We start from the raw sequence: 15,066 nt of genomic DNA, 5'->3' as shown, positions 1-15,066 counted from the left end.
GTCACTTCATGCAATTAAAAGACTTTTATCAAAGACACGCATTTCCCAATCCTCTTCTCCAGTGCAGGAATTTTGTTTTTGTTAAAAAAATAAAAAAGAAAAGGAACAAATCCTGAAGTGCCTTGCCCTGGTTTTGCAGGGAACTGGCAGGTTCTCAAATCAAAGGTGTCTTACGCTGAGCAGCCTCCTCCCCAGCCATCCATGTGCTCCTGCACATCCCCTGGCAGCACTCTGAGACAATGGGCAGTGCTATGTCCTTCACTGCTGAGCTTCAGGCTGTATCCCACTAAATTCTGCCCAGCTTTTGGGGTAAAAGCTCAACCCCTGGAGCTGCCACCTGCTCTAAGGACAGTTCATCTTCTGGAGACTGCAACTACTTAAGGTGCCATCGCCCTGTGCTGCCAATGGGCTCTGCTCATGCAGGGTGACAGAAGGGACCAGCCCTGCTGGGAAACTGGGAAAATTTGGCCCTAATGCCTGTCAGCCAACAAGGATTAAATAATGACAAAGGGGATGATGGACACGGTGCCATGTTTGAGAGTAACAGACGGGAAGGTGCCGGGTTGCTGCAGCAACAAGGCTGGGAAGATGGGTTTTTCTCTTGGGAAGATGGGTTTTTCTTTCTCTTTTCACCTGCCAATCTTCCCCCCACGTCAGGGCTCTGCTGCTGAGGGAGATGAGCAGTGACATTTACACTCCCACTAACAAGCTGGTTCGGTGATGGGCAGCTCTGCAGGAGAGCGTCTGGTGTCACAGAGTCTGAGCAGAGAGGAGGGGAATGTCCTTTCAAGCAGATAGAATAATTTGGGACTTTTTGTTATTATGAGCATTACTAGGGCAGGATCACACATGGAAACAGCAAGCAGAGCCTCAGTGGGGCACTCAGGGCCTGGTCCTGCAGCTGATGGGAGAAAAGAGATGTCACTCCTGCCCAGAGAACATCTCTGCACATCCTGTGGGGAGAGGGAAGGAAGAAAAACAATATTAAAGGAAGGATGAGCAAGAAGTCAAGCATCACCACAGGAGCAGTTTCACTTCTCAGCCTGCTCATGGTAGCAGGCTGTGCCATCAGCCGTGCTCCTGCAGTTCAGCATTCCTCAGTGCCCCAGGAATCTGCCTTTGGCTCCTTGGGAGAAACCTTACTAGGGAAGCAGAAGTGAAAGGCTGCTTTCTCCCTCCCTGCAGCTTTGCCCACCACTGTGCCTCACAATGCTCTCCTTTGCCTTCTGGATAAGACAACTTTCAGTTCACCCAAACTGTCACAGTAACAGGAATAGCAGCAATAAGAGTAATAACATTAACAATAATAATGCTACTGCAAAGTAAATGGAAGAAAAACATAACAGCCCCGAAATGAATTGTAGTGGTGATGCAGGAAACTGCTTTGGGTCGTCTCCTCTCTCTTACTGGTTGTTTTGCTGCTGGCATGAGGAGGAAAGTGGGAATTAAGTACCAGCAGCCTTTCCTGGTTGCCAGACTGCTCTGCCACTGCAGCCAGCTGAGGAGGTGCCTCATTGGACCATGAACCTCAAACTGAGGGTGGAAATAAATATCATGGCAAATAAACCCTGAAATTTGTGTATTCCCATGCCCAATAGCGCCAAGGAAGACAGATATCCTAAGGATCTATAGATGCAAGTCAAAGACCTGTGTATGGATTGCACTGATCCATTTGGTTGAGGGAGAGCATCAATAGGTTTTCTCTTGTCTGCAGTGTCATCCTTTTGCACAAAGCTTTGGGGTTCCTGATATTGTGGAGACTTCCACCCTTCTGTTAAATCAAGGTGAAAGTACAGGCTGACAATTATTAGTAATACACAGATAAACAGGCTGCTCTATCTGCATCCCTGTCCCATTCTTCCCTCTGAGCAGAGAGTGTGTGCTAATCAGCCACATTGCTTTAAGGAGCCAGGCTAAAAGATCAGGATGCTGAGGAGGGCAGCCCCCTTTTAGTGTCTTTATTCCTCCCTGAAGCTGGGGCAGCTCCTTCAGACTGAATTTAAAAAGGCAAAGTACCTGATATGTTGCAACACAATTTCCTCAGAGTAATTGCTCTGCTTTTCTGTATCTCCACTAAAAATCTCCCAGCATTTCCCAATTGGTGCTTAAAAGTGCACCCAACAATCTGCAGAGAAGAGATGGCTGAACAAATACACAGTCAAGCCTGGGGGAAAAACTGCATGAAGGCAGATTAGAAAAGACCAGATAAATAATCTTTCAAATATTGAAACTGCAGAAATTAAGAGGATATTTGCAGAAATCTCTCATTACAGAGAGCACACAGGAAGCATCAAGACTACAGCCTGACCAATGCATGAAGATGATACAAGGGAGAACCCCAACCTTCCCACCAGCACACGGTGACAGCGGCGAGTCCCTTGCCAAAGTGATCAATCTGCAAAGCACAGAAAATGAGGTCACTTGTGGAGTTTTTTCCAGCAATGGAAACTCAGCAGAGATGGCCCCATAACAACCTCTTTCAGCAGAGGGTTCAGGACGGAAAGTTGCTCCCGATGGCACTGGAGCCCATGGCAGGAGCTCCAGCTGGGAAGAAGCTTGGCAGCTTACACTGGCAGTGGGTCAGGTGAAGGAGAAATAGAAGAAAAAATATCTTTTTAGCATTCTTGACTGGAACCCACTTTTCTGCTAATCAAAAAAAAAAAAAATGATTACATTCTCTTCTGTTACAGGAGGTTTTCTTAATTGTGAAAATTGAGATGTTTTCGTGCCTGAGGGTTGACTTTTTTTGCCATCAAACCCTAATACAGAAAAAGACAGGATCATTCGCAAAATGTACTTGCCTGAAAGACTGTACCAGTGTCAGGCAGACCACCCTGTACTGAAACCTTCCGTGCTCATGTTGGTATTCCAGTTTGGAGCCTTTCGACGTCACTCCAATATCCTTTTCTGTGTCCTGAATCCCCGCCCTTCCCAAAAACTGTGGGTTGCTTCTTGTAAAACCTGCCAAGCCGAGCAAGTGAATCAACTGTCCTACAGGGGCAAGGAACAGGCTGTGCCACCCACCAGTCCACGTGTCCATGGAGTAGCAGAGAAGAACAGCAAGAACTGTGCAGAGGCTTCATTACCAGCTGCAGATGCTTCTACAGGCATCGATGTTATCCTTTAACTGTGTGGCTACATCTCAAACAAGCCACATGTGATTTTCCTCCCACGTCCACAGAGCAGGGCTGTCAATGCTGCTCAGACTCTGGTCGCCCCAACAGATTTGCACTGAGCTGTTGGGCTGGCCCTGGAGAATCTCTACTGGTAAATAGGTACTGAGTCGATATTGCAGAGCAGCAGCAAGCACGGAGCAGGGGACTCTGGTTCACTCTAGAGAAAGCCTGTCCTAGAAACAGGAGCCTTGCACATGGAGCTGAGCCCAGTTTGGGATCCTGTTGCTGCCCAGATTATCCTCACACCCCAGCTCAACCTGGTCATCGTGGAGGAGAAGGTTTTGAAAGCTGCATGGAGTGACATCAGGGTTAGGTGTGGGAACTTGGTTTCTCCTGCAGTAAAATGAGTCTTTCTGAGCTTTGTCTCTTCCCTAGAGAGCCATGACGATTCATTAGGCAATTGTAAAATCAGAATGTAGCTGCTGACTGAAAGGTGCAGCTCATTAATAGCCCTATTTATTGCCAACCAAATAATTAGCTTAGACATGCATCAGCAGGTCTTGATTGCATATGAAATAACTGCCTTATTACATAGAAATCAAATGAGTTTCTGAGGACAGCTCAGGTGTCACCTCAACCCCAGAATCGAAAAGGAAAAGAAAAAAAAAAAGAAAAAATCCCATCCACTTCGATGTGTTGCTCAGCAACAGAATTTGCGGGGGAAACAATCTAGGAATGAAGGAACGAGCATTTCCAAGAGAACAGGTTATTTCAGGCGAGACATCAGGGACAAGCAAATGTCACAGAGGAGGAAAACTTCCAATTTTTTTCCTCCTTTAATCAATAATTCAAACTAGGCATTTTGGGTAAAACAAGCATTTAAGTTAGCTGATTGAAAAACAGAGATCCCAAACCTTTACCAAGAGTCACATTGCTGAGAAAATGTTTATTTGTTTGTGTGAGGGAAACGTTAGATTTACTAGACACTGAATTAAAAATTTAAGAATGCTCTTAGGAATGTCACTTGTTCATTTAAAGAGGAAGATGATGTAATGCCAGTACTGCTATATTGTGGATATCATTCCCAGAGCAGTTCCATATTAATTTTGTTCTTCTCCTTCCCATGTGCCCTCCTTTCCCTCCCTTCTCCTTTTTCTTCCAGGACAAGACGAGCGCGCTGAGTCTCAGCAATGTGGCGGGGGTTTTCTATATCCTCATCGGTGGGCTTGGACTTGCCATGCTGGTTGCCTTAATCGAGTTTTGTTACAAGTCCAGAAGTGAATCAAAGCGGATGAAGGTGGCAACCCATTCCACGGCCTTTCACACCTTCTCTCTGATCCTCCCCCGGCTCCAAAGCTGCCTTCAGAGACGGATGCAGCCCAGACCATGGGTGGAAAGCCAGGACATAGGGATAATGAAGTGACTGTGTCATTCAACCTGCTAGAAAGGAACAGGAGCATCTGAGGAAGCTGAAAGAGGGTCAAGTGGGCTGTCATGGGGAGCTGATGCAAGATCAGACATGTGGCAGAATGCTAATTCAAAATCCAGATATAGAGCAAAGCCATAGCACAAGCAGCAACAGAGACACATTGAAATTCCTTAAAATTAATGAAGGCAGACTATGGCAGTGTGTGTGCAGCATGGATGAAGTGTGCTGGGGCTGGTGTGATACAGCCGTTGCTGCAATATGGAAAAATCCCCAAACCCAGGCTCTTAACAGAAGATAAAACTGGGGGAGCGCAGTAATGATTCATATCCTGTTGTTCCCTTTGCTGGCACCCTGCTGGCACCATTTCCAGGCTGACAATACCAATATATGCTCAAAGTATTGTTGCCCTGGAATGGGTGATGTGGGCCTCCAAATTCCAGAATTATGGGTCCTGTTTGAGAGAAATTGGCCTCCAATATCTCCTGTAAAGGTTTTTATAACTCCACCCTGTCATGGTCTTGCAGAAGCATATTTCCTACAGCCCAGGAGATCTGTTTCAGCCCTAAATTCTGGTGTGCCTGAATTTCAGAGTGTTGTGTCAAGAGTGGATTAGATTTGAGAGCCTTGGGGATAAACATTTGTGCAGCATCTGTGGAGCAAGTATAGCTTGTCAATCCCTTATGCAGGTATCATAGTGTACAAGGAGGCAGTGGGACATGTAACACATCCCTTGTCTTCCTCATCTTGACCCCTCCCATGAGCATGGAATTTGTGATGAGCCTATGAAGCATGCAGTGAGTTTCAAAAAATCCAGATAGGTTTTTATTTCACTGAAACTCACCCAGAATCAAAAGGAAAATAAGCAACTGCTTCTTTGGGTTTTATGTCATCATTTTACAGCATGCTCGATGTTTTGTCAGCAATAATAACACTTCTAGTGCACTGAAAATGTGCTACAGCTCTTTTCCCGTTGAGGTTCAGGAAATTCCACAGGCAATGAGAGGTACCTTGAGCATGGGGGTAAAATAATAGGAGCAAATAGTGTCCATGGAACTACAAAGATTAGATTATAATTTCTGCCCACTGAAAAGCCAGGTATGGCACAAATGCACTGCAAAAAAAAGTGTGAGAATGCAATAGTTCCATAGTTCTAGTCTTAAGGAGACTCTGCCCTGGTGCTGGTTCCCTTGTGTTCCTTGAAATGACCCTCTAACTCACATTAGTAGCAGCTTGTGGTGTTCTTGCCAGGTTAAAACCAATCTCATGGGAACAAATCAATGCTCCCAATGTTAACACCAGCTCTAAGTTTGTCCCTGACTGTCCCATCAGTGGCTGCCATGCAAAGCCAGTCAGCAGAGTCCAGGCTCTCTCTGGGATGTAGCTCAGGTGTTCCTCTGATCCCAGTCTCTGCTGAGCCAGTTCTTACAGATTCCCTGGGCGAGCTGCACATCCCAGCAGCCCAGGAGGCTGTTCCAGGCCTGGCAAGGCGCCAAGTTGACTGGCTTTGAGTAGCTGTTCCAGATTTATCTGTTATGGATAATTCTTCACCTGACTACCCCAGTCCAGAAAGAATGATGGTGCCCTTGGAGATAGCTTGAATGCAAAGAAACCAAATTAGCTTTATCTTTTAGTTGAATTGTTCTAAGTAGGTAGTTTCCTTAGACTTCTGAAAGCAAACATTTCGGATGTATCTGGAACAGGAAGATGAAATTTTGTTTCCTGAATTAGGCTTGCACTTCCTGGTTACCTCAGTCATCACTGTAGACAAAAACATAGGCACATGCTCAAGTTCTCACATGAGGAAAGTTAAACATATGTTTGCAGTGAGTCAGAGTCCACCGTGCATAACAGCCCTGGAGTAGCAATAGCATCTCTATGGGGAAAGTGTGTAAAATACCTCTGCTCAGATCCAGGATGACTGTTCTTATGTTGTAGAGTTCGAATAGATTTTTGGCATATGGCACTGATGCTTTATACCCCAAAATACTGCTGAAACATTTAATTTTGCATGTAGAAGAGGTGTGAATGAACAGAGCAGATGCAGTGGGGACATGCAGAAAGTGAGAGCCTGAATGAAGACAAGGAAGGGGAGAATAGTGACAGAAAGACAATACTGGTTAATATTGTAATTTCTCCAACATTGCAAAGGACAGGGGGAGATCCCCCCGTCTTTCCTAAAAAGGGTTTTTGTTTAATCCCACAGCAATCAATCAACGAAGCCATACGGACATCAACCCTTCCCAGGCCGGCTGCAGCAGGAGGCAGTGGAGAAAATGGACGTGTGGTCAGCCACGATTTCCCCAAATCCATGCAGACGATCCCATGCATGAGCCACAGCACTGGCATGTCCCTGGGAGCTACGGGATTATAATCGGCCTTTTGACCCATTGCCTGGGTGAGAGCAGGGGCAGCCCAACTCCACCCCTCCAGAGCCAAAAAACATACCCAACACCAACAAGACAAACGATGATGACAGAAGGGACAATTGGATGGATCTTCTCAAGGAAATCAAATCAATTTCCCTTTTTATTTGCAAACAGATCCACTGGCAGGAGAACAGAAACAGGTCTGTACTGCAATAAGGAGAGTGTAATGGGATTTTACAGACTCGTGAACCATCCCTGATCAAAGAACCACTGGAACACTAATGAGGACTATGCCATTTTGTTTTAACTTGGTTGTTAATAAGTCTTAGTGTGTGCAATATATATATTTTTTCTTACTAATTCCTGTGGTGTCAGGGTAACATCAGCCCTTTCCCCCTTCCCTGCTCAGTCCTTCAATCTGGTTTAGTTTGGGATGCAAACCACAGTGTCTGAGCTACTAACAGCAAAAAAAGAAAAACTGATACGTGGCAAGTTGACCTCTGTGCAGGGTGTCAGCATTGACCTCTTATGTCCATCGTGATCCTGCCTTTGTCGTTCTGTGGTGAACTCGGGCTGTGGAGCTATCGCAGCGAGGCAGATGGAGCTGCCCCCGGCTCTCCCTGCAGCAGGAAGGACTCGATGCAGGAGGAAAGCTGAACAAAAACATGAGGTTGTTTTACAGGGGGCAAAGTCATGGGTGAGTTTGGAAACCCCAGGTAGCGTGAGGACAAAGCAGCAATTCTTCCAGAGAGGATGAGTGGGCATTCAAGAGGAGAATCACATGCCTGGAGTGGAGAGTGGCAGACTGGAGCAGAGGGTTGGTCTAAGATCACGGTCGGCTGCTGAAGAGGGAAAGTAAATGTGGTATTCCCCTCACGTGTGACTCTCCTGCCCAGGTTATCGGGGGCTAATAAGCAATTGTGAACCATTTCTTCATTGCTTAGCTTCTGTGTGTGCTCCCTTTCTGGTGGTCACATAAGGGAACCACCTCAAGCCAGGAATAGACCGTCTCCAGACATCCAGCTGTAGACAGCTGCCAATTAACCAGCGCAACGTGCCACAAGTCATGGGGCTGCAATGGGAACACCCCTGCCCTTCTGCTCTGAAATCCCTTTATGGCCATTCTTTTCTAACTAAGAGGGACATTTTGTAGATAGTTGGCCAGAATGGATTCCTGGAAGGAACTGCTGAAGCAAACCAAGGAAGAGATCCTACAAGAGCTTAATTCAAGCCACCATGACATTCAGCAGCATCAGTGCTGGTCACACTCAGTCTCCCCATCAAGCTGTGGCCTGTCTGGGTACAAAGCCAGCCGTAGCAGATTCCCACTTGTGTCCTTAGAGAGTGGGAAGCATCCACAAGCCAGGAAAGCAGGTTGCTGACCCCAGACTTGGTCAGCAAGAAACCCACAGTGCCAGACAGCCAGCTGGGGGTCCAAGCACAGGCCTGGAGATCAAGCGGGCAGGAATGGTTTCCCAGAACTGCACAAAAGGTTCATTCTGTGAATCTCTGTCATGGACAGACAAATGCTTCCCACCCTGGTGGGCCTGAGGCACCTCAGGAGTGTGATATCCTCAAGTGAAGGATTCCCAGGGGAACATCTGGTGAGGGAGAAGATCTGTGGAGCAGGGGCTACAGTGAGCCCACTTAGCCTGGTTCCATCTCACTGATGGCAAATAAAGTTCAAAGGTTCTCACAGAGTCGGACAAACATCTGTCCAGGGACTGAGCTGCTACTGGAGCTTTCTGAGCTGCTTTTTCTCATTTTCTTTTCTCTTTTCTGTTTTTTGCAACATAGCAAGAGAGGAGCCGTCAAAGAAGGGAGGCAGGTGAAGAGAAAATGATGCACGCAAATGACTGGCACAGGTCTATGAGGAGAATCTGGAAGTAAGACTGGAAGCTGTGTGAATACCAGTTTCCATTAGTGTATGACTGTGCAGAGCAATACATCTACCACCTTTAACACCAGCCTGGTCTGAAGCATCTGCTCCACTTACCCACTCGTCATGCAACAATTTGGAGACCAGCAAGTCAGAGTCAAGGTCCTAAGCCTTGGCACAGCATGTCTTGTGCCAATGTTTTCCTCTCCACAACTGGGAACCATTGTGATCTTCACCTCTCATCACTGAACATGAACTCTGTTATCAACCACTCCAAACACCACTTCAGGGTGGTGTTTCTGTTGTTCATCATTATTTTTAACCTGCTTTTCTTACTTTAACTTCAGTTCTGTGTAACGCTAGCACAGTGGAGGAATTCTTACCATCACAAGCTCCTGTTTCCATGCCCAGAGCCCTCAGATGAGTCTCCTGACCCAGCTCTTGTCATGTCCCAGGCCAGTGTGGTGGGAACAGGCTGCTGATACCCACCAGTGCCCCATCCTTCTCCAGGAACAGGACCCCGTGGCAGCAGGTCACAGCAGCTGGACAGTCTCGTGAGCAGAAGAGCAGTGCTAGGACTGGCCACCTGTGACATGAAGATAGGAGATGCAGCTGTCAAAGACTTTTGATCAGCGGAGGGGTTACAAAAAAAAAAAAAAAAGAAAAAAAAAGATGAATAGGACAAAAGCGTGGAAAATGTAAACTTGTAATATGTATTTTTACTACACTTTTCTTAAAAATAGAGTAATGGTAAAACTCTTAAAGACATTGACATTTTTTCTCTAAAGGATTCCATATTTAACAGTTTTGGCTTTCATTAAATTTTGCTCTTTGGTACCTGGATCTTTTATTTAACAGCTGTATTTGTTTTAACTCTCTTTTGGTTTTTCTTTCTTTCTTTTATTTTTTTTTTTTCTTTTGGCAGTACTGCAAAGGATTTTGCTTTATCAAATGCAATGGTGTTTTTCTTTTCACATTCTCTTTTTTTCAAGCAACATTTTTATTAGTAATTATTATTTACACAAAAAAAAAGGAAACTATCAGCTGGAATTTTAGAACCAAGGATCCATGATCCATTTCTCATACCTGTCCATGCCGTTTTGTGCCAGTGCTGGATGTGTGGAAATGAAAATTATGTTACCCCTCAGGCAATATTACCCAACCTGAATCAAAAGAGATTTCTTTGATTATTGCTGTGTCTGACTTGTGAACAGCAGCTGAATAAACTGCTTCAGGTTGAAATTGGGAATCTATCTAATATTTACCCAAGAGTCAGGAAACTAAATATTCATTGGGTTCAAAATTAATGATTTTGCTTTGTTTGGAGTCTTGTGGGGTTATTTTTTGAGGCAGGCTATTAGACGATTTTAGCTTGTTTTTACAGAGAGAGAAGACGTGGCCAGCTCAGAGAAAACTCAGAACCAGCACTGGTCCAAAAATCCCTACCAGGATCAGCTTTCCTAGGAGCTCCCATGCTGTTTCAGAGGCTTGGACATTTAGGATGCTTCTCACTCAGTTTTCACACAATTGACCTGTTAACTTCCTCATCTAAAAGCCTGCTGAAGGGGGAAGGAGAGGAGGAATTAAAGGGTGTAGGACACTTATCCAAATACTGACAGCTACTGAGGTAAACTACACCCATTAATGTCATGCTCTTGTGGAGCACTTGGTGTCACAGAGGTGAAAGGACGTCCCTTCCCGTATCCTCATTCCCAGTTATCATTTGGGAAAGCAAGTGCAAAGGCAAAGCAAGTGCAAAGGCACAGAAGTGCCTTTTGACCAGGCATCCCACAGGGCCAAGGTTAGAGAACCAAGATCTCCAGCATCCACAAGCGGTGTTTTACCCACTGGTAAGTTTTAAATATAGAATCAGCAAGGGACAGAATTAATACGTTTTGAAAGGGGCAGTGAACCCTGAAGCTTCAAAGAACAAGAGATTCCCAAGCACTGGGGCCTGAAAGAGAGGTTTCCCAAGGGCAGGCTATGCTGGATCAGCCCAGTTTGGTCTTCCACAATTCCCTAGGTATCCAGTACTGTGATATGGGCTTGGATTCTGTCACAAAACGCCCTTCTTGCTCAGTGATTCACTCTTGGTTCTCAGGGAGATTGCAAAAATGCACAAGAAACATTCCTTTATATCTTAGCATAAACAGGACAAAATTTCCTCCTAGTGGCAAAAGCAAATATTCCTTGTAATAGTCTCCAGCAAGAATCCTTCAGCAGTTGGTGAAGCAAAAAAAGCCTGACTGAACCCTGAAGTGCAGCAGGAGAGCAACAGATGCATTGCCCAGTCCATTCCTTTGCTATGGGGTCAGGACTCAGAGCTGGGATGATCCAAAAAGATTTGGCTGGGCTTGTTTGTTCTACCTGCCACCAAGAGCAAGGAGAACTTAAATCATCTAAGTTCAGGGAAGGGACAGGGGGTGCCTCAAAATGTTCTGTGAACCAGTGGGTGCCATTGGCCTGTTCAGCTCCAGCAACTCAGTGCCATGTGTCTGTCAAAAGTTTTGGGAGACATGGGGAAGTTTTCACTGTGAACACAGGCTCCTGCTCAGTTTCACACAACATGGTCAGTCACCCAGGGCTCACACGTGGCTCTGGGTCCCAGGAGAACATTTCTGTGCACGTTTCTAATGTGTCCACCACAGAGGCACATGTCAGAGCTTAGGCATCACCTTGAGGACGGGAACACATGGGTTCCTACCAGCAAAGGTACCAGCTTAACCCCAAATACCTTTTGGAGACCTGTGTGGTCTGTTCCCTGATGGCTTTTGTGGCTGCTGGCCCCTCCTGAACACAGATACCCCAGTTACCTCCATGTTACCCATGAGTATAAATCAGAGTGTCATCCACCAGTGCTGGTTTTGTGTCTTGGTACTGCACTGCTGACTGAAGCCCCTGTGCTCTCATCTCTGATACCCAGTTAATTAATTAAATAACAGAAACATCAGGATATCATGGTGCCATGCACACCTGTCCAGCAGCCTGCAGGAGGGCAGGGCTTTTGGGGCAAAATCCACATGGAAGCCCCGACTCCAAGTTGCTCCAGCTTCATTACAAAGATGACACCACTCCAACCTTCCTTCTTACAAAGAGCTGCTCTGGTTTTTGCAGATACTTGGTCCTGATGGTTTGACTGTACAAGAGGGATGAATTTAGTGTGCAAGAACCTGGATTTGGTTCTCCTATGCATAGATCACTCCATCAGAATCCTGACTATTCCCACCCTGGGATTCTACACTCAGCATCACTTTCCATTTTCCTTCTGTCCATCTCTCCTCCATCTGTACATCAATACCACCCTCATCACTGCCAGTTTCTCCTCTCCAGGACCTGGAATAGGCTCTGGGTTTGTACACAGTGTTCTCTTTGAAGTGGGTAAGTCTCTATCAACATATACCTTTAGAAAGCAAATTAACTTTGGGATGGGGCAGAGGTGTGAATCCAGCTCCACCCTGGGCAGAAGTGATCCCATAACCCCTCACACTGTCCTTGGGCAGCAAGGAGCCCTTCTGCAAATGGGCTGTTCTGTGGAGCCACAACCCTGCAAAGTGCTGGGTTACCTGGCTGTTCCCAGAGCTCTTGGACTAATCTCCCTTTTCCCGGTGTGCACTTCTCCGAGGGAGGCATTTCTGTCTGGCTGCCAGGAGAAAATCTGGCTTGGGGATGGAGAGGGGCAGGGTGCTGGGAATCACCTCCATCGAGTGAACTCACCTGCTGAACCTGTGCAAAGGAGAGCTGTCTCTAGAGCAGTGCAACTGCAATCCCCACCCCCGGAAGGGTAATCACACCCCTTTCTCGTGCACTAGCATGCATACACAGATATTGAGATGCCTTTGAGAGCCCAAATTAGCTGTCAAGGTACCTTCCTATTCCTAAGGATCAATAGGGTATAAAGTAACAGCCACAAAGTGTTCATTACTCTGCAGGGCTGGTTTAACACACTCTCTGGATCCCTTCGGCAGTAATTCCTTCCCCGTTTGAGCTGGCATCAAAATTAATGGCATGTCGTGTTCTATAAGTCCTGACTTTTCAGATGAAAGGTACATGGTGTTGTTCACATCACATCACATCACAGTGTAATAAATCAACGCTTTCCCATTGGAAGGATTTCAGACGATTTCACAGCTTGCTCTCAGGAACTCAAAAGGCAATGTCTGCCAGGCCACTGGACCATTAAAAAAGGAGTTTACATACACACAGGAAAAAGAGGGGAAACCCCAACATTTCATTGCAGTATTGTTGCCTGTTTCACATAGGACACTGGGGCCAGGGCAGCAACGCCAAAATTTCCTCAGGCCCCGTCTCAAGAGGTGGTGCACAGGCAAAGGGAGCACATTCCCTGTGCCAAGGAGGCTGTGGACAAGGCCAGCAGAGGCTGGGAGGGTCTCACTGGATCAAATAGGAGCAGAGACAAAAGCAGAGTTTGCCTTCTTACTGCCTGACCCTAGAAAAAACCACTCCAAATGTCCAGAAAAGCAGCAGGAAAAGGGAAGAGGAGCAAGGCCAGGACAGAGCACCCAGCAAACCCCCAAAAGGTGCCCACACAGCTGCTGTCCCAGCTTTTGTGGAAGCTGCTGCCCACAGAGAAGTTCACTTACTTAACCTCATCTTTACCAAGCAAAACTTAAATTCCTCTGCTCCCAGGAGCATGTGTAAGACGGGAAGAGGCTGAACTTGAAAGGGAAGCCATTTTGTTGCTTCAAATTAGCTCAAACTGCGTGATGAGCTTTCCTCACTTCAAAACCAATGTTGTTAACCTTGAAATCTGCATTATTAATATTTCAACATGAGTCCCATCAGGAGCTGCCGCAAGAGCTCTCCTGGACTCATGACAGCTCGTCCTGTTTGATTCTAATCATATATGAATGCATGAGTTAAGAAGATATCATTAAAAGTACATTAAGTTTAATTATGCTAGCAGCCGCAGACAGTGGGAGCATCGGCTTAATGCAGAATGCATAATTAGATCAGACCTAATCCATTAGATCCATATTTGTTAAAGAAAATGCTCCTCATCTATAAGTGTCACTGCAAAGTGATCCATAGGCTTTGGAGGAATAGCACCGTTTTCTGGGGGCTACTGCCCTCCCACCCCTCTGCCCTCCTCCCTGCCCGTCACCCCTGTGCACGCAGCTGAGCCCTCCCTCAGCTCCAGTTTAACAAAAGCACACAAAAAAACAAAGCAAGGAGATCCTTTGCCTGGGCAGCCAAGCCCTGGAAATGTGCTGTGGTGATTTAAGGGAGTGTGGACCCAGATCTCCTTTGCAAGGACCTGGCCACATCAGAGGGTCTGTAGATGCAGGAATGCACCCAATCCCAGGTGGGTGTGTGGCCTCAAAACCCAGTTTCACCAGTGCAGCCAAGCTCAGGGATGGAAAAAGATGATGCCTTTACACAGACTCCAGGGATATTGGCTGCAGAGTGGCTTAGGACAGCCATCCAAATAGAACAAAAAAAGACAAAAATAAACCAAAATAAGGAAAGCAAAAATATTTCATCTCCTTCTTGGGATGAACCAGCTCTCTCCAGTAACACCAGGAGGGTGCTGGCACGGGCCTGCACCTGTGACAGCAGGGAAGGTGACACATCCCTTTTCCCAGCAGCACAGCCCTGCAAACCACCCACTGCATTGCTCTGCCAAGCCACAGCATTCACAGGAAACCACCATCACCAGTGGGAGCCGTGGGTAGTCACCCCCATCTTCACCCCATAGCAGGGATAACCGGCACCAGCAACCCCACACACCCCCAAGCAGCCTCACCACAGCAGGGACACCAAATCTGCCAATGCCTGAGCCCGCAGGTAATCAGGCTGCTGTGGTCTGGTGATTCTCAGCTGGAGTATGGTGGATCCTGCAGCCATGTGCTTGTCCCGTGGAGTGATTTCAGCAGCATCTCCAGCCCAGACCCCATGGCAGTGCCCACTGTCTGGGCAGGGCATTGCCCAGCTCCTGGGGGCAGTCCCAGAGATGCACCTCCCTGAGCTGCTGTGAAATCACGGGGTACCCACTGCCGCCCTGCTCACTGCAGAGGGGTGAATTTACCACGAGTCTTCACCTGCCGCAGGTTGCTCACACTCATTGTCCACAGACTGACTCAGCTCTGCTCTGGATGTGGGGAGGTTCTGTGAAAGCTGAGGTCCCAGTCCCACTGGTGGGGGATTTCAGCTCGTGTCCCCTCCAGCCTGGAGACAGAGCAGGCTGGAAAGGGGAAAAGGTCAAGGCCACCATGTGACATGGGAGTGAGCGCAGGAGCAGTTGTGGTTCAGGAGGGA

General features: G+C 46.9%; 1 protein-coding gene across 2 annotated transcripts in view; it reads left to right on the top strand.

Annotated features, from left to right (window-relative positions):
• GRIA1 (glutamate ionotropic receptor AMPA type subunit 1) overlaps nucleotides 1–10,032 on the top strand; it is a 120,018-nt gene extending 109,986 nt beyond the window's left edge. For both annotated transcript variants that reach the window (XM_032124704.1, XM_032124703.1), the window contains exons 15-16: nucleotides 4,279–4,413; nucleotides 6,728–10,032. In XM_032124704.1, the coding sequence (XP_031980595.1) occupies nucleotides 4,279–4,413; nucleotides 6,728–6,916 (324 nt within the window). In that variant the 3' untranslated portion in view covers nucleotides 6,917–10,032. The remainder of the gene's footprint in view (nucleotides 1–4,278; nucleotides 4,414–6,727) is intronic.
• Nucleotides 10,033–15,066: the final 5,034 nt, after the last annotated feature.

The sequence above is a fragment of the Corvus moneduloides genome, chromosome 15 (assembly GCF_009650955.1).
Source record: "Corvus moneduloides isolate bCorMon1 chromosome 15, bCorMon1.pri, whole genome shotgun sequence".
Lineage (NCBI taxonomy): Eukaryota > Metazoa > Chordata > Aves > Passeriformes > Corvidae > Corvus > Corvus moneduloides.
This window is presented reverse-complemented; position numbering and strand designations above follow the sequence as displayed.